The sequence below is a fragment of the Macrotis lagotis genome, chromosome 7 (genome assembly GCF_037893015.1).
Source record: "Macrotis lagotis isolate mMagLag1 chromosome 7, bilby.v1.9.chrom.fasta, whole genome shotgun sequence".
NCBI classification, from domain to species: Eukaryota; Metazoa; Chordata; class Mammalia; order Peramelemorphia; family Peramelidae; genus Macrotis; species Macrotis lagotis.
Window position 1 is genome coordinate 170,977,431 of NC_133664.1, and position 20,128 is coordinate 170,997,558.

General features: G+C 38.1%; 1 protein-coding gene across 3 annotated transcripts; it reads right to left on the reverse strand.

The window, feature by feature from the left end:
* Window positions 1–2,395: 2,395 nt before the first annotated feature.
* On the reverse strand, window positions 2,396–18,227 carry SUV39H2 (SUV39H2 histone lysine methyltransferase). 3 transcript variants are annotated; one of them, XM_074194072.1, is made up of 7 exons: window positions 18,118–18,227; window positions 15,713–15,858; window positions 13,068–13,172; window positions 8,916–9,587; window positions 7,309–7,455; window positions 6,193–6,322; window positions 2,396–5,082 (listed from the first exon to the last, which is right to left on the reverse strand). In XM_074194072.1, exons 1-7 carry the CDS (start codon window positions 18,146–18,148, stop codon window positions 4,976–4,978), a joined length of 1,338 nt encoding a protein of 445 aa, XP_074050173.1. In that variant the 5' UTR covers window positions 18,149–18,227; the 3' UTR covers window positions 2,396–4,975. The 3 variants fall into 3 exon arrangements, with proteins under 3 accessions (XP_074050173.1, XP_074050174.1, XP_074050175.1); XM_074194073.1 differs by lacking the exon at window positions 13,068–13,172 and having other exon boundaries at window positions 18,118–18,226; XM_074194074.1 differs by lacking the exons at window positions 13,068–13,172; window positions 15,713–15,858 and having other exon boundaries at window positions 18,118–18,191.
* Between the last annotated feature and the right edge of the window lie 1,901 nt (window positions 18,228–20,128).

The following is a 20,128-nucleotide window of genomic DNA, read 5'->3' on the forward strand; positions in this document are numbered from 1 at the left end:
AAATGGAAAGAGGTAGTAGACTTAATTTGGTGGGAACATTGTGAAATAACAAAGCTGTAAAGTTAAATTATAGCCATATCACAAAGGGCTCCTTATGTAAAGCTTAAATTTAACCTTGAGGCAGTCATCAGAGAACCATTTGACAGATACTGAAAAAATGGATTTGTGAATGGAAGAGGCTAAGGGTAGGGGGATGTATTATAAAATCCTAATGAAAGGTGATAAGAACCAGAACTAGGGTGATGCTAATATGATTGAAGAAGGTATACATTTTTTTTTTAGGTTTTTGCAGGGCAATGGGGTTAAGTGGCTTGCCCAAGACCACAAAGTTAGGTAATTATTAAGTGTCTGCGGCCAGATTTGAACTCAGGTACTCCTGACTCCAGGGCTGGTGCTCTATCCACTGCGCCACCTAGCCACCCCCATGAAGAAGGTATAATTTTGATGTGGGATGTTGACTGGAAGAAGACTGCCACTAACAAAAATACAGAAATTGGGAAATGCATTAAGATACCTTATAGGCAAGGCACTTTACTAAGGGCTGGGGATACAAATAAAGAAAAAACTGGTCCTTGCCCTTCAGGAGGTTTAAGGATATCTTTGATCAAATTATGAAAAGGAAACAACCTGACTTTTTCACACTATTAAGAGTCAAAGAATACGGTATTTACTTGACTACCAAAACAAAAAACAGCATTTGTTTCTATAGAGCAAAATGCATTAAATGTTCTGGGTTCAGCAAGGTGACACCAATGCATCAGCTATACTTAAATGAGATTCACAATGCTCACAAGTTTACAAAAGAAAAAACAAAGTGGATAGAGACTGCCCATTATTTAGATTATTAGACAGTCCACTGAGCTGGTCCAAATAGGAATAAGAAAATGGAGTGGATTTCATTATAAGTTTCTTAAAGACTCAAAACAAAAACATTCTTTTAGCACCAGTATTCTTCTAGTGATACCCTACAATTCATAGGGTAAATACCACCCCATCCTCAAGGAAAGAAAATGGGGTGTCTAGCAAAGATCAATAACGAGATGGTGAGATCACTATAGGTGTGCATGAACAAGCTACAGCAAATTACCAGCAATTACCTGTGCTTAAGAAAGGGCATAAAAATACCATCCAGGAGATCTAAAACTGGGAGAAGTGAATCAGTCATATGGCAAGAGCAGCCTGAATGCTAATCTGGTACTAATCTAATGTTAGAATACATAATTTAGAAGCAGGTCCTTCACACATTTGATGAACCTCTTAATGAAAGAGGCTAAGAGTTGTAGAGGATGAAAGAGGATGGAGAGTACTTACATCTAGGAGATCACAGGTCAATTAAGTACCATAGTTTATACATCCAGTATATCTATCTAGTAAAATTCACTGTAACCATATACTAGAAATCCAATGAGTCTGAACTCAGGTCTATATACACACTATCTATCCTAACCATTCTATTCAATTATAAAGATTATATTTTTTGCTATCTTTTTTTGCTTTAGAGAAATAAAAGGTTTTTCTATAGGTGATCCTATTTTGAAAAATAATAGCTTCTAAATATCTATTTTTTAGAACTTAGTTTTACTGAATCAGATTACAAAATTTGGGATTTAACTTCTCTAAATCTACTTGAATTATTTTGGGAAATTAGCATTCAGTTTAGAATTTTAATCAAATGATACCTTATTCTGTCTGTTTCATGTGTATAAATTGTATCATGAATTAAAATTTATGTAGTCTAGTAAAATTAATAGAAAGTTAGTAAAATTTTATATTGCACCAAGGATCTGAAATTTCCAGGGGAGGCAGCCAAGATGGGGAAAAAGGCCTTAAGTTTAATGCCATAGGAATAGTAGGGTCCTACCAGGAAGAACTCAGAGTAGTACAGAGTAAGTTAAAAAGAGACAAATTTCAGTCTGATTTAAAGAAAAATTTACTAGAGTATTTTGCAGTGAGCTCTCTCAGAAGACAGTGGGGTTCCCTTTATAGGAGCAAAGGCTGAATGATCACTTTGTTGGGTAACACAATTGGGATTCTTAATCAGAGAACCTGGTTCAAATCCTAGCCTTCAATCTTTGCATGCTTCAGTTTCTTAATCTGTAAAATGAGGGGCTGTATTAGGTAACTTCTAAGATCCCTTTCTTAAATTCATAATCCTAAAATCCTTAATCCCATGACCCAAGTCTTTAAAATAGCAATAAAATAAATGTGAAATTAAACAAAGATATTATGGCTTGCTTTTAAAAATGAAACCAAGACCTTAAGTCCCTGGTAAATCAGCTACATTTATAAATCTAGTCTCAGTATGGTCAGAAATATGTTAGTGCTTTTCTACCTGACTTGGAGATCACTAAAATAAAAAGATTAACAGAAACAATGATATTTTATGATAGAGATGTACTGAACAACATGAGAATCCAAACTAAATTTATTTTGTTAAAACTATGGGAAAATGCTTTTAAGAATCACTAAATACAAACTAAAATGTGCATATCTATTAAAAACAAAACCATTCCTGAGATTACCAACTGTGTATTTCTGACACAGTTCCAATTACATACACTGAAAACAATGGAGTTAGTATAACCTGTACATTAGTTTAATTTAAACTTGATCAAATTCTTACATTTGAAAATCACTTATATTTGAAAAATATCAAATTCCTAACCTTTAAAGATAGTCATCAAAATTAAGCCAATGAAATTTAGGTTAACTGCCAATTATATGGTGGCTAGCTAAATGATAAGTACAAATCACTACTTAAAATGGCAAGAAGCCACAGTTATTTTGTCTAAACAGTGTTGCTACATTTGTTTGACTGCATAATAAATTCTGGTCTTGAAAATGGTATAATGGAGGCTCAGATATTTCTAATCACAAAGGTCTGCTGACTTCATGTCACTTTTAACCCAATTTATCCACATTTTGTTTTTAAAATAAAGAAGCAAGATCTTATAAACTATTGAACATTTTTAAAAGTAAAAATGCATGAACAATTATTAAAAAAATTACATCTTTAAAAGGAAAAGAATATAGTCCTTTCATTCCCTCAGGATTTGGCCAATAAATAGCAACCAAAGTATATAGCTAAATCAGTAAAGTCAATATTGCTGCTATTGACTAATGACACATAAATTATTTGTAAGCAGACACAAAAGTCCTTTCCAGTTAGCCATTTTGTAAATGTTTTAACTCTGGTTCCAAGTCCATAAACATAAATAACCTATACTATAATGAAATTTTTTTTTAACGCAACAATTGTTTGGCTGTACGGTTGACCACACTCTTTTTTTTTTTAACAAAGTGTTTTCACAAATGAATAGCATATTTTCCCCTAGAGTTTGTGTCATATGGTGGGTAAATGTATATAACTTGCTGTTTTCTGTGTTACTTCATTTTTATCCCAGGCAAGTCAAGGATGAGGCTTGGGCAGAACTGGCTAGAAATGCAGCAAGCTGAATTTGTTTTGCACTATTTGTCTCCATGTTGAACATCATAATTAGAATTCAAAACCAGTCAATCTCAGAACCTGAAATATGCAGTTGAAAAATTATTCAATTTTTTAGGTGTTCCTATGTAATAAAACTGTTCTATATTTATCTTTACAGCCCCATAATTCAGGAATATTATAGTAAACTATTCTTGGACAAGTCAAAGTTAGCTTTCAGAATCACATTTTTCAACATATTCATGTACAGAATGTCAATCTAAAATATATATATATATCACTTTTTAAAGAATAGCCTGCAGAAAATATAAAAATACTATAGGTTTAACAAAGAAATGTACATTAAAACTTGTTTGAATAAAGATGTAATACTAATGTATTAGAAAATTTTGCTTATTATGAAACATTAGCAAATATGGGAATACACAAAATACTTTGGGGAACATCTGGTTATGGTATACAGATCAGTAGTTCTCAAACAGGATCTTGCAATTTTCAGTGGAGTTATGAGGGGGGTTTTCAGGATACTCTTCTGAGGAGTGCTGCGAACGGCTTTGATGCTACTATATTAGCTGATAGAAACTTTCCCTTCAGTTCCTAAAGCCCCCCCCCCCCCCTCCAAATAATTATGATGGCCAGTCATTCGGTACTTTTTTAAAAGATCATTGTTCTATATGGAAAAAAAAAGGTTCAAGAACTACTAGTAAAAGCAGAAAAAATATACCTTATATGCTACAAATTTCTCTAAAGTATGAAATCAAGATATTTAAATTCTATTGTTTTGCATTTAATTTTACACCTTAGCAAACATTAGGATCAGTAACTTGTCAATTTGTTTTAATAAAAATTAGAAAAGAGTATAAAATTTGAGATCACCTATTTTCAATAAGTACATACACAGTATGTATGACTGTTAAACAGGTGAATAAGGATGTCATATAAATTACATTAACAAAAATAGAACTTTTTTTACATTGTCCAAATTAAATAAAGTAACTACATTTAAGATTTCTCAACAAATTGAATGTTAGTCCTAAACTGATAACACTTACACATTCAAAAGCAGCATTTCCATAACTAAACTTAAGTATGTAAGCTCCATGAGGGCAGGGATGATATCTTCTCTAAACTCTTTATTTTTGTCCCAGTGCTTAGCATAGTGCTTTGCACAGTTAGTGCTTAATAAATGTTTGTTGAATTAATAATCCATAAGTAGTTTTGTTTTCCTAATGGGCATGACATCCAACTACTAAGCACTGATACTTTTGACTAGTCTGTGTAAGATCTCTTCTTGTGACCCTGTGTTTACCCTTTCACATTAATGAGCATCAGTAAGGTCTTTGGCTAATGTGGTTTTGAAAATGAATTGTAAATTAAGAAAACACGAGGCATAACAACCTTGATTTAGCACATATAAAAATATCCAATACTTAAATATAAAAAAAAATTCATTTTCTAAGGTGGGATTGAAGTAAAAAAAACAAACAAAAAGAACCATGACATTTATCTTTAGACCTATATCCTGAAAATTTAGTTGAGGTAACCTCTGCAAGACAAAGATTCACACTTGCACACAGTTCTGACTCTCTTTTTGGCTGGGCTGAGGTCAATAGACTCTGAAGATATATCTCCAGAACCTGAATATGTGAGGGAAAAAAAAAGAACAGAAAAAAAGAGTTGGTAATTATAATACTGCATTCTTTATTATTAATAGTTAATAGTTAGTCTACATTTTGAATATTTAGTTAGTACCTAAATTAAAGAGACTGATTATCCTTTTTACATAAACTAACTAAAGATCAGAAGCACTTGTGAACAGCCAAATGACCATTAAAAACCATTCTTGGGACAACATAGTAGATGTTCTTCTCTTAAGAATCATGTACTTATATAAAAAAGGAAGAATTTGATTTCAGAGTACAGAATCAATTTTTTTTTTCATTATAAATGGACCTATAGGATAATGGGAATCACTGGGAAAATACCTAAATTATACAATATTCATTTTTCGTGTATTTTTGGAGGGGAGGAGTCAATGGGGTTAAGTGACTTGCCCAAGGTTCCACAACTACTAAGTAGCAAGTGTCTGAGGTCAAACTTAAACTCAGGTCCTCCTGACTCCATCCAAGGCTGGTGCTCTTTCCACTATGTAATCTAGCTGCCCATTACCAAATTCATTTAATGTACAATCTTATATGAGGGCACAGAACAAGGGTTAAACTGTACATAAACTGTTGGGAAGCTCATTCTAAAGAAAAATATTAAAAATAACTATATGTAGCTGCATAAGTATTTAATTAAAATTACATCAACAAAAATAGAACTGGCCATCATAATACAAATATGAGCTAAGTTTTCATGTGGTTTATTTTTAGTCTTTAAAAGATTTTATATTTTTTTAAAAAGCTAAATAATATTCTGTATAATAAGATATTAGAGAAGGAATAAAGTTTCCTTATTGCAAGTGTTTTGTTTAAACACAACAAAACATCTTTAGAGGTAATATCCTGAGCAGCTGTATATGGTATAATGGAAAGAATACCAAACTGAGTCTAGAATCCTGTATTCTAGTCCTGCACCAAGACTTACTACCTGCATGACCATGGATAAATTAATTTAAGATATGTTTCTTCAGCTGCAAAGAGATGGGGTAGAACTATACAGTATAAAGGTCCTTTCTAAGTCTGATTCTATTCTATACCCACAATTGTTAACATAAATTCACTTCCATAATACAATCGGCATACCTTTCATTTGATAATCAAAAGTAAGCTCTTCTCCAGGATATATCGTTCTTGTGGAAAACAGTGCTATTCGAGGAAGACGTGTATCAAGGTTATCAATGAAAACATTGAACACCTGAAGATTTGGGTCACACTAAAAAAGGAACATTAGAATTATTTAATAGTTGCTGTTATTATGTAGAAGCATACTTAAGTCATTTTGAGTGCCACATAAATTCTCTAACTTCCCAGGACTTTATTTTTAAATTCCTTTTAATATTTAATTGCTTTTTATGTGGATAAAGGATTAAGTTAAACGTAAATTTAAAGTTCCAGGCTGTCTCAGTGGTCAAAGAAAAAGCTTAGGAACCCATTGCCTTCCCCATACTTAATTTATAAGTTATATGGGAGAGGGTTTAGGTTAAGCCCATGATTTGTGTAGCAAGCAAAATTAGAATTTTATACATTCCTGTTTTGGAACTTCTAAAAGATTCCTGATTTCATCAGTGAAAGTACACTCACCACTAATACATATTGAAATCTCTATACCCTTTGGTCTTGATGAATTGCTATAACCAAATAAATTCAAATTAATCATCTATTGACCAACATCCAGTCCCCTGCCTGAAACCTTTCCAACTTTGTAGAGAACGTCAGATCTCATATGCTGACATAATCTTTCAGAACATGGTTCCTCACAACAAAATGAGATAGTATCACAGTACTTTGCCAGATATTGGTTATGTTAGTGTTTAATTTGATGGATCTCAAATTCATCAAAAAAAATAGGTGAAGTAGTGGATTTGGAAGAATTTCCAACTTTTTTATAAATCAATTATACCTGAAATAATTTGGTATATTTTTCCCAAGTTTGTAGCCTCACTGCTGTCTTTCTGTTTAAAACAACAACAGTACCTTAACAAAGATGCTATGTGGAAAATGTAAAAATGTTAAAAAAAAAACTCTGGAAATACAAAGCACTATGAATGACACCTCATTCTTAGGGACTGGGTAGTTTTAAATCAAATTGATACTTGGTAGTAGACAATGAAAAATTAAGATTTTTAAAGTAACAAGGTGAAATTCTTGGCCCTCTTAATTTTAAAAAGTCCTGTTTATGCTTGAAATGATACTTCTTACACTATGATTCACAAAATGAGACACATTTCCATATCGAGCTGCATCCACTGTGAATTCATCAGATTCATAGTCCAGATCAAAGAGGTATGTGATTCCTTTATTATCATAGAGCTGTCCCCGTCTCTCAGCTTCTTCACTTGTGATAACCTAAAAAGAAAAACTAATATATAACTATTATGAACTAAAAAGTAACCCACAATTTTGCAAAATAATTGTAAAAAAAAAATCAGAGATAATCTTACCACTGAAACCAAGAAAATGAGCTATTAATACTAAGAATATACCAACAAAATTTAGTTTTGACCTAAAAATATTGTAGCTACTCTGAAGAGTCACAGTGATTGCCAATCATCTAAAAGAAATTCTTTCTGAAACAAGACAGGTGGGAATAGAGAAATCTAGGAGATAGGAAAAAGGGCTTTTATAATAACTTCTATTTACTGTGTAATTTTACCCAGCTATTCTTTCCTGCAAACAGGCTAAATAAATAGCTAAAGGCCAAATAGAAAGCCCATTGAAGCCTCTTATTTACCCAAAATGCTCCCCCCCAAAATAACCTTTGAAACTAAGAATATAAATTATTTAAGTTCAATTTGCAGTAATATTAATAAAATTCAATTTTTTAGATTTTTACAAAGATTTGACTGAAAAGCAAAAAGATTTTCTATAATCTACCTTTTTATTTAATTACCCAATTAACTATAAACCAAAAATTTCTAAAAAAAGGTCTAGTAAATAAAAATAGCAAAAAGTAAGATCTCAAAAGTTCAAGTATACTGAAAAGTAAATTTAAAATTGACATGGGGCAGTCCACAAAAACTCAGATCAGAGTGAAATTAGTTTCATTGCTTTTGGAAGACAAATATTAAATCTACTTATCACCAAGAACAACTCTAAAATTGATATAAGATTAAACATAATCAGGTGTGCAACCATAACCAAATATTTCTATAGCCATGATTTATTAACATAGCAATGCAATTTGATTCTTTGCATGTCATAGAGAATGGTGGCAATTCTAAGTGAGCTATGGGAACCCAAGTTCTAGACTTCCACCATCATCCTTTAAGGTCATTGTTTCATAGTAAGTTGGTAGCATTGATGGATATTTATTAGGATTTAAAATAGCATCACTTCTAGTTGTCAAATAGTCATTTGCAGGAGTCATTTTGTTTAAGCATATATCTACTCCAATACAAATCTATAATTTCACTGATGTGGCACTTCCCTCCACTAATGGAGAAGGCAATCCCTTTACAACTTAATGACTGGACCTTTCAAGAGCTGCTGTAGCTGAAAAATTCATTATCAGGCAGCCAGCCTTATACTGGTTCTCTAATAGCAATATCTGTCCATTACTGGGCCCACACTTGAAGCTTCCCAGCTTAGTACAATTTGCTAAACTTGTGTCCCACTGGTACAAATAAGGTTAGGGTTTCCTCTATGCCACAAAGAGGCAGGAAATTTATCAGAAAATTAAAAAAAAAAATATATATATATATGTAGCTAAAATCACCATGGCACTCCTGGTGCAAAAACCTCTTGCCCCCTAAACATCACAATCTTGTATACATATTATTCATTACAGTCTAAGTAGTTGAACGTACCTCTCCAACATACTCCATGACAAAACTCATTCTTTTAATTTTCACAAGAGTTTTCACTCCCCAGCCACGGCCATTACTAGTTCTAAAGATGCAAAGTGAATACGGTGTACCTTTCTGAACAATCCTATTAGGGCAATCAGGCCCACATTTACACCGGGAGTTGCACTCGTAGATGGGAGTGCCAGGCTGGATTTTTATCTGTTTTTTTTTATTGTAAGCCAAATGAACTCCAGCTTCTGCAGGGCAGCATTTCTCAAAGAAGCAATCTGTGCACATACAACCAACTATGGCTTCATTTGTTAAATTGATTCCAGAAGCAGGTTTGTATTCATTAATGTAGTAAAAGTCTAAAGGTGGACCTTCCAGATCAACAGTATTTTCAACAAAAATCATTCCTTTATGGTTCTTTTTTCTGTTAAGCTCTTCTTGCCATCTCTGCAGAGCTACCCTTTGTTTAGCCTTCTTTACAACATACTCAGAAATGGCAGGCTTCAAATTTTTGATATCATTTTTCAACATTAATGCTTTGCCTTGCTTTAGCTGAGTCAAATAATCATGCTGGTCATTGTAAAACTGTTCAAGAAGTAATGGACATTTGAGATTTCTTGAAGGCTCCCAAGTATTTGTGGTTTCTGGCCATCCTTTCCATTTTACAAGGTAATATTCCATATCCTTAAAATACAAAAGAAGGTGTACATTAAGCTGTAATATTTCAATTTAATTCAACAAACAGTGAAATGTTTCTGGGGAAGATTTTTTTTGGGGGGTGGAGGATTAAAATATAAAAGATGAACAAGACAAAATCCCTTCCCTATCAAGGGAGATATCAATATACTCATTTGAATTAAATATTCTAAAAAAGAAAATAAATACTCATTATCATTGTTTTGACATCAGTCTAAAGACTTATACAAAAGGTGAAAATTCTCATATTTTCAAACTTAATGTTGAATTTTTAATAACATAAATAGGTTAATATTTCAAAAGCATTGTTATACAGTTTACAAAGAATATGAATATAAAAGACCATGTCAACAAAAAACCAAAAGTATATTTGTTTCAAAAAAAATTCAAAGAAATGAAAAAAGAAAAGAAGCATGCACCAGATAAGTTCAGCCTTACTGGTCCGATGCTAAGACTTCTTCACATGGAAACTTGAGAAACTGGCATCTTTATTCAATTTCTATTCAGGAGGGAGATGTTTTACCATTTGGTATTTAGCTAGGAATTTTAAGGGCAGTTCTCAATGATCCCATGACTTATGGTTTAGTCTGGATGATACTTTGATTAATAATAGTAAATGACAGTAGACAGTAAAATGATAATTGATGATCACAATAATGCACTGAGGAACTGCCAAAAAACCACCATCCAAATCATTGGAATGATAGTACAGCTTAAGTGTGAAGGACTTTGCTGTACTTAATTATTCCAAAACTGGTAACATACATACTGAGTCTTCAGTAGATAGTTGAACTCTGTATTGAGGGGGGCATACAAGAGTAACACAATCTTTGACCCAAGACAGGTATAGTGTCCAACAGAGAGGTACTTTCTTGTATATCATACTTTGGGTCAGACATCTGGATACCAACATTTTACAAAGGACATTGACAAGCTGGACAACTTTTGGAGGGCAATGAGGTGTGAAGGGACTCAATTCATGCTAAATGAGGACCAGTTGAAAGAAGTGTTATTTAGCCTGTTAAAAAGGATGGGTGGGAAGTAGGGGAAAATCCATAACTGTTTTCAAAAATCTGACAAGTGAGATGTTAGAAGAATGAGGTAAAACAACATAATAGTTAAGTAAAACAATAATGAATGATAAAGTATCAAATAAGTGTCAGGATAATCTTATACTATAGGAATGCAATAAATGAAGGATAAATGTAGATTTCTTACATGGTATGCTGCAGTAATAGGGAGAAAATGACCCCAAGTAGAAAAAACAGATTTATAGTAGGGACTAGTAGAGTTAGGGGTTACAGATACTTCATGAATCTGTGATATTTTCAATATGGGAACTCTTTCCACACCTGCAACTTTCAACTTATTCATACCATTTTATCCTTGTTGAGCTTTGTGTATTCCCTACAGACTATGTCATTTTTGTCTTTTTATCTCTAACACAAACCATCTTGAAAAATAGTAGGCATTTAGTTTTTTAAAAAGAATTGGAACTGATAATTCCAGCTAACTCTGTGACTGTATAAATCAACTGTGTCTCAGTTTCCTTCTTTGTAAAATGATAGGATTAGAGTGAAGAGTTTCTAAGGTTCCTTCTAGAAATTAGATAATCTCTATATAAATCCTTGAAGTGTGGAGAGACAGGATGCAGTCAAGGTACTAAAGATTTTTCTCTAAGTCTTTTACTATTTTGCATTTCATTTATCAGTACAAAATCTAAGATCTCATTCACCAATTAACCTATCTCCTTTTCTAGTCTTGCATGCACTAAAATATCTTTTATAACTGTTTTTTCATGAATAACACTGTTGGTAATATATGCTGTGGTCTATTATCTGTGTCTTTTGCTTGCTGTGTGGCTCATCTTTGATTTTGATTCTCCTAAAGTTATGTATGATTCACCACTATACAGTCTCATTGGGAGAAATTTAAATTCTGGCTCCAGGTCTATGTATCTGAAATATTTGTCTAAGATTCAGATTTTGATGGACTAAAATGCAATGGGTTATTCATTTAACTACATGATGTAATCTGACAATAAATATTAATTAAATTGGTTTTCCTTATGTAGTTGAGACTATGCTTTGCTTTTTTAACACCTACCTTAGTTCTTTGCACTTAATACCTGTGACAAGGAAATAAAAATAATCTCACTCAGGAAGGCCAGTGTGGCATTCTGAGAGGCTTGATGTATGTAATCAACAGAGGCAACCACAAATAAAGAATGTCTTTTGTTTGGATTTTGCCTGAGGCAGCTTCCATGATACTAGTGGACACTTTTTTTTTTGGTTTTTGCAAGGCAAATGGGGTTAAGTGGCTTGTCCAAGGCCACACAGCCAGGTAATTATTAAGTGTCTGAGACCAGATTTGGACCCAGGTACTCCTGACTCCAAGGCTGGTGTTTTATCCACTCTGCCACCTAGCCGCCCCTAGAAGACACTTTTTTTTCCTGTTTCATATTCAATAATATTTCTATGATACTTGTTCTCCCTGGTTCCACCCCCCCCACCTATACTTTACACAGCTGTCAAAGATAGAAATTCCCAAAAGAAGATCTGACACCTCTGCAAGAAACCAGTGAATTTATTGTTTCTAACCTCATATACAATGTTTTCTTCAAACCTGAGCTCAAACTAATCCTACAAGAAAATTTAATTGGCACCTCCCCTTCCCACCAGCTTCTTTGCATGTCCCCCAAATTATCTTGTATTTATTTTGTATAGGTTTTATACATATTTATATGGGTATATATTGTTTCTGTGGATAGAATATAATCACTTTGAGGCCAGGAATCATTTCAATTTCTTGTTTGTATCCAAGATGGCAAAGTCTTGAGAATGTCAGCAAAAAGCAAATAGCCGTATACAGGAGGTCATGAGGACAGCTGCCAAAAAACTAGTTATCTCCTAAGCCATTTAGGAAGGGACAAAATCTATCCTTGAGTGACATAGGTGGTGACAAAAATCACTGAATGTGTGATTTACAGAATCCTATAGCTGGAGAGGATATCTATTCCATACCATACCTAAATAAGAATCTCCTTCATAACATACTTTAGAGACTAAAATGCCTCTAGAGGAGGGAACCCATTACTTCCTATTCCATCTTTGCATAGTTTTTTGATTGTTAGGAATTTGACTCAAGTTTAAATTTGCCTTTTTGCAAATTTGGAAGAGGTAGATTTACTCAGTGAATATCACTGTTCAGGAGTGGACAAGTCAGAAAAATGAATTGCTCAATGTGGAAAAGGGAGGGGAGAATGCTTGTGTACCAAAAAAGTGACAGTGCTTGGTGCACTGGTAGTGGTTTTGTACTAGATAGACTGAGTCCTGAAATAAGAGGGACTTTTTTTGTGAGAGCCTCAATCCTAGACTTCTTAACTATAGATTTCCATTCCATTTATGTTCTTCACTACAGTTTTATCTATCATTGTTCTTGGAATGATCGATTTGAATTATATCTTACACTGAGTTTTTCTGCATGCTTATTTCTTCTCCACTCATTGTCTTGTGAAATGATATTCTTCCTAAGCTTCCTCTTTAATGCTTTCCAAGTTAGCCTGGTGATGCGCTGCAAGAAGCATAAATGTTTTCAGTAAACTGATTTCAGGGCTTTTATGAACTCTTGAGGCAACTCTTACAATAAGAAAGTTCTGTAATCAGTCAATATCTTTAATTTAGTTCTCATTCTTCAGTTAACAGTTTGCTTAAAATATTTCATATGAGGGTTGCTGTAATTACTACTCATGGTCTCATTTTCTTTTCTTTCTTCTAACTTGATGGTAATTTTGACCTTTGCTCTGAATACACACCCATACCAGTCATTTCCCATTAACAGTTAAGTCCATTTTTGGTGATAATTTACTATTCTTTATATCCTGAATTATGACTCTCCTTGATCAAAGTATTCATGATATACAGACATGAATCACTCAAGTAATTTAGATACTTTGGAACTAAATTCTTAATTCTCCAAACCATATTTTTCAGTATTTTTACTGTGCTCCCCTATGCCCACATTCCCACTAAAATCAATGTGTATCAAGGTATATATGATGACTTGTTTAGAGGATTTTGTCAAGTTTATTTAATTCTTCTACTCTCTCATCCTTTTTAACCAATATTGGAGCACAGAAGCTGCCACTACCTTCCTGATGGTGACCCTGCTTGTGCTCATCACATGAATACTGTAAAGGCAAGGTCATTATACTATGTCTTTGTTTGAACTATCAAAGTAACTATCAATTTATTTATTTACTCTTCAGAGTGGAACCTGTGAACCACTCTTCCATTTAGCTGCAATTTGCTTTCTAGTTTAGTTTACAGCATGAATGTTAAATGAAAGTGACTTAGTTTCTCCAGTGTTATATATCAATTCATTGGAAGTCAGGCAAGGATTCCACATTAAGAGTTACCAATGGCTAAATTTATGTTTGTATAGGATCTAAAAGTGTCAATTCTTAGAGAACCCTCTTTTCTATACTATCACTTTTCAAGAAAGACTGAAGTTTACATTTCATTTTTATATGATTCGTGGCCAATTCTAACAAAAGGATAACCTAAAATGCAACCTAGTGGCAAGGAATATCTATACTTCTTAGCTCAAGTATTCCTCTGACAATAAATAGGGTCTTGTTTCTGGAATTTTATTCAGTGTTTTTTAGGTTTGGTAGAATCTACTCAAGTTTGCACTGCTAGAAAAATCTTTGAGAATCCAGAGTGACTTCCACATCATAATGTGGCATTGAAGCAGGGGTATGCTAAAGGAGAGAGGTATAATAAGGACAAATCAAGGAGACTCCTTGATGCTGAGGCAGAAGACTTTTGTCCTTTAAGCAAATGGAAAGTCATAAGAAAGGTTTTTGAGCAGCAAAGTCATGATGAAATTGAAGTGTGATGGACAGAGGAGGAAAGAACTGAGAGATTATTGTGGTGTATCTTCTTGTGAAGTGAAGAAGATTCTGAGTAGAGCAGTGACAGTGGGAATAGAAAAGGGAGAAATATAAGATACATTCGGGAAAAAGCAGAGGGTTTTGTTAATTGACCATTAATGGAACAAAAAGCAAAGAAGTTTGACGTTTAATCTGGGAAGACAACAGAGTACCGATGGATATAGATAAGTTAGAGGGAGGTAAGGGGAAAGAGGATGCTCTGCATAGACTACATATGGGATATCATATTAAATTCTGGGTACCACCTTTTAGAAAAGACTGATTAAAGGAACTAGGAATGTTTAATCACAGAGAAGAGAGGACTTAGAGGGACATGACAGTCACATGGCCAGGCATTTGAATTAAGAAAAATGAGCAAAAGTTACAGAGATGTATATTCAAATCTTATGTAAGGAAAAATTCCTAACAATTAAAGCTGTCCAAAAGTGGAATAAGATGCTTTAGTAGATTACTAGATTCCCTACCAATGGAAAGTTGCAATCTAGGTGTTAAGACTTGTTGGGCATGTTTGTGGGAGGAGAGATCCTATAATTATGAATTTTCTATTAAATATGAAATCATATAATCTAGACTGGGACCTTAGAAATAAAGATTAATCCCTTCACTTTACAGATGTGGAAACTGAGGCTCACAGAGGTTAAAGCTACTTACCCAAAGTCATAAAGATAGTCATTACAATCACTCAAGTCAAGGTCTGAATCCTTGACTCTGGTACTAATATCTTAAGTTTGAGGCAACAGAACATTCATGTAGCAGTGTCTGGTAGGATGAGTTGGTAATACAGAACTGTTGCTCAGAAATGAGTATTAATTTGAATTTTCAGGTACATACCAACTGTCAGTTAGGAAAGGCGAACCTAAAGTACTTTATATAATAGTTTATGGGGAAGCTGACTAGGAATACATTTGTTGTGGATAAAACAGAGATGGTCAAGAAATAGCTGTAGTGTTCTATAATCACCTTAAAATAGTTTTCATCGTGAAGCATACTTTGTGCTTCAAAAATCACAAACATTATTTGGTAATAGTAAAATACTAAGCCTAGAATTTTAACTTTTTAAAAATATCTTTTCTAAATTTCAAAGTTTCTCTTAATGAAAAATGAAATATTGAAGTAAGATCTGATTATGACTTTATTGAGGACTACATATTTGCCTTACCTTTTCTATCTTGTAGTCACACAAGTATTCCACCTCATAATTATTTAGATTCCTTTTGGTGATTCCAATCGATTTACATGTGAGCTTTTCCTTTCTACATAATTCCTGAAGAGTATCAAGTGAAGCTAGGCAAGGCACACACCAAGCTACAATAAGAAAATACGATTCCTCACTAATGAAATACTAAAATTAAGAATATGTACTTTTTAGTTTTTTTACATTCCCACCCTCCAATTAGCAGTAAATACTACAACATAAAATCACATGCACATACAGATCAATGAACTTTCTTCAGGAGAAATCTTAAAGGTTTCTTAGATTAATATTGGAGTTAATATTGATTCCATTAGATGACAACCAGTGTCATTCCATTACTTAAATTCCCATCAATCCAATGAACATTTAAATTTTCTTCATCAAAATTCTTGGGGCCCATTTTATTAGTTAGCACAAGAAATATTTTTGACTTGTTCATTACATTTATGTACACAATTGTTTTACTAATGGAACTTACAGGACCCCCCTAGCCAACAATTAGAGACAGTTTAGAAATGTTAAAAAGATACACAAGTTCACTAAGAAATTTTAAAATGAAGCCAAATGTACAGCTTTTTAAAAAAGTTCTTTGTTTTCTTTAACCACAAATAGGAAAAGAACTGAAAACCAACACCACCACCCCCAACTTACAATATAGTTTGTAAGGCATAGTTTTCTCACTTTGAAAGTCCATGAGATTTAAAATTTTCACTTGTCTTGCCCATGCTGTAATATTACCATTCAATGCAGCCCAATGATTTCATTGGTAAAATAAATTCCTGTACTCGAAAACCTCTCTCTACCAATACAGATCTGAAATTTAGTACCCTCCTCCCCACCCAGCACCTAAGAATTTAAGTGACATGCCAGAGATCATGCCATATTGTGTCAGAGACTGGACAGGATAGAACCTGGGAGGTAGGAGAGGGTCTAAGATGACAATGTGTTAATAACACGATAAATACACCCACGAGTTATACCCATCATGGAAGCAACACCGATTTTTTCCATTTTTAAAAGTGTCAAGGTAATGGGGTTGTAAGATGTTCCAACCACTGTGAAACTTACATAAATCTATTCCACTCTACCAAAATTACAAATATATTAAAACCTAAATTTATAATTAGGATTACAAATTTTGAAAGGACATGAGAAGTCATCTAGTCTAACCTCCTAGTTTTCCTAATAAGGAAATTAAGGTCAAGAGAGGTCAAATGATTTATCCAAGTTACAAATAAGGGCAGTAAATGGCAGAATTAAGGTCAAACCTGGGTCCTCAAGCGGGTCTCTTCTTTTTAACATTAAAAATGTTAGAATTATTCACATTAGAAAAAAAGATTCAAATCGCAGGATTTCTTTCAATAGTGACCCCTCTCCCCTCCCCCCTCCCCAACTTTTGGAGCTAGGGACCACCTGGTATAACAGAATTCTTCTATTCCCAGTTTGCTCCATCAATTCGGGCAAGGCGCCTATTCTGCGAAAATGGGGGGAAAGAGGGAGGATTCGGGCTGCAGCCCACAGAGCCGGGCTTTAGCCCACGCGCACTTGGCGCCCTGGGGAGCAGAGGCTCCGGCGCCCCGCGCCCGCGGCCGGCAGGTGTCTCCCACAGTCCCGGGGGGTAGGGTGCTGGCACCGCGCGGCGGGGTCCCCGCTCGGGGCCCGGGGGGGCCCGCGGGCAGGCGCGATCGGGGAACTCGAAACGTGGCCCGGGGCGCCCCCGGGCTCCGGAGGCTACTTTCCCAGGCAAAGTTTGCCTCCGGCGGCGTGCCGGGGGCCCCGGGACGGGCCCCGCACAAAGGCTGCCGTCGCGGCCCGGCCCCGTCCGCGGGGCCCCCGGGCCCCCGGGCCCCCCGCGCGCCTCCCGCTCCACGAGGGTGGGGGCGGGGCGGGGGCAGGGAGCGCGCCCGCGCCCGCGCCGGGGGGCTCCGCCTCCGCTCCCGCGCGGCCCCCCGCGCCCCGCTCCGACCCGCGGGGGGGCTACGGAGCCCCGACTTCCAGCGGGGCCACAAAGCAAACGCAGCGGCTCCCGCCCGCGGATGAAGCAGCCACTAATCCCCCCGCGCGGGCCGGGCGCCGCCGCCCCTGCCCGCCCCTGCCCGCCGCTCCCGCGGGGGCCGGGGCCGGGGCCGGGGCCGGGGCCGGGCCGGGCCGGGCCGGAGGGGAGCGGGGGAGGGGAGGCAGCGCGCGGGGCCCGGCGCCGGGGCCCGGAGAGCGGCGCGCGGGGCCGGCCTCCCGCCCGGGGTCCCGCGCCGGGGGCGCCGCGGCGCGAGCGCGGGGGGCCGGCGGGCCGCGTGGCGCGGGGAGCGCGGCGCGGGCAGGGGGAGGGGAGCCGGGGCGGGGTGGGGGCAGGGTCCCTCTCCAGCCCTCACCTCCTCGCGCTCCGGCCGCGGCCGCCGCCATCTTGTGGAACCTTCATTCAAACTGGCGCGGTCTGACCGGACCGCTCAGCTGGAGGCCCGAGGCCCCGCCCCCTGGGCCCGGCTCGGGGCGCGGGCGCGGGCGCGGAGGGAGGAGACAGGCCCCACGTCAGGGCATGGCGGGCGCCGCGGCGGGGCGCGGGCTGCGGGGCGCCGTGGCCGGCGCGGGCTGCGGGCTGCGGGGCGCCGTGGCCGGCGCGGGCCGCCGTGGCCGCCGTGGCCGCCGCGGGCCGGGCCTTCCACGCGGCGCGGCCGGGACGACGCGTGCGGCGCGGCCCAGGCGCGGCGGGAAGCGGCGGCTCCTCCCTCCCGGCCCGCACGAGGAGGAGCCCGGGGCCGCGGCTCCTCCCCCTCGCGCCGCCCCTCCCCGCCCGCGGGGCCCCCGGGGCCGGCCTCGCCAGCCGGGCCGCGCGCTTGAGTGGCCGGGCTCACCTCGCGGCCGGGCCCGAGCCAGGCGGGACTGCCCCGGAGCCTCGGCCGCCGTCCGTCTCGGGATCAATTCCTTGGGTGATCAGGAAGGACGCCGGGACCAGCCGCGGGAGTCGCCGAAGGGGGCCCGTCCGCCCCGGGGCGACGTGATGTGCAAGACAAAAGCAGCGCAGGCCGGCCGGGCCGGGCCGCCACGCGTGTGCGCGTGCGTGCCCCGCCGAGGAGGGCCCCGCGCGTGGGCCTCCCCCCGGGAAGCAGGGCCACGAATTAGCTCTGGTGTCCACCGCAGGAAACCGAGGCGAACCAGTGACTGACCCAGGGTCACCCGCGTGCCCGCGGCCAGCCACGAATCGGGGCTTGCGGACCCCCTCCGGGCCCTCCCGGACACCCAGGATGGGGGCCACGGAGCCGCCCCCAGCTTTGTCTCTTTACTCTTTGTCCAGTTTATCCCCTCTTGCAGATGCACTGGCCCAAGACTCCCCATGCATTGCCCACCTCCTAGGCACTCCAAACAGCGCGCATAATAGCTCAAACATGTCCCAAAGAGAACTTTTTCCTCTAAAACTTATCTTTTTATGATTTCTCTCTCATCACACTCAATTTGGATCAATGTACAACAAGGAAACCATGTAAAGACTGGTAAATTGCTTTCTGTGTCGGGGGTGGGGGGAGGGAAGTAAAATTGGGGGAAAAATTGTAAAACTCAAAATCTTTAACTAAAACTTAACATTTTACTAAACCTAATTTCTTTTTAAGAAAGTTTTTCAACTATATGCAACTGCAATTTTTAAATTTTCTTGCAACATAATTGAGTTTTCTAATTTTTCTCCCTCCCATCCTCCCCCACAGAAAGCAGTGTTTATAGGGTCTACATTTATAATCATGTTAAACATAAATCCATATTGATCATGTTGTGACAGAAGAATCGGATCCAAACGAAAAAAAAACCCCAGAAAAAAGTGACTTTATATGACAACTCTTAAAAATTGAAGATAAGCTTTGGTCTGGCACCTTCTCTGGATATCAGTGGCATTTTCCATCATCATTGTGCTGCTGAAATGAAAATTCCATCATAGTTGATCATGATCCCATGTTGTCATTGTAAATGAATGAACTTCCTAATTTCTGTCAAAAAGACCACTGTCCTTCCAGATGGCTAGTTTAACAATCTCCATTATCCTCAACTTCTCAAATATGCATTTGCTGAGTCTTGATACTCTGTCCACAGCATCTGTCCCCTTCTGTCACCACCCTAGTTCATACTCTCACCACCTTTTTTTTTTTAAGATTTTTTCACTGCCATGGGGTTAAGTGTCTTGCTCAAGGCCACACAGCTAGGTAATTATTAAGTGTCTGAGGTCAGATTTGAACCCAGGTACTCCTCACTCCAGGGCCAGTGCTTTATCCACTGTGCCACCTAGCCACACCCTCTCTCATCACCTCTTGCCTAGATTATTATTAGTGTTCTCTTAATTGACGTTCTTGCTTTCCTCCCTTAGCTATTAAAATAATTTTCCTAGGGATGGTTAGGTGG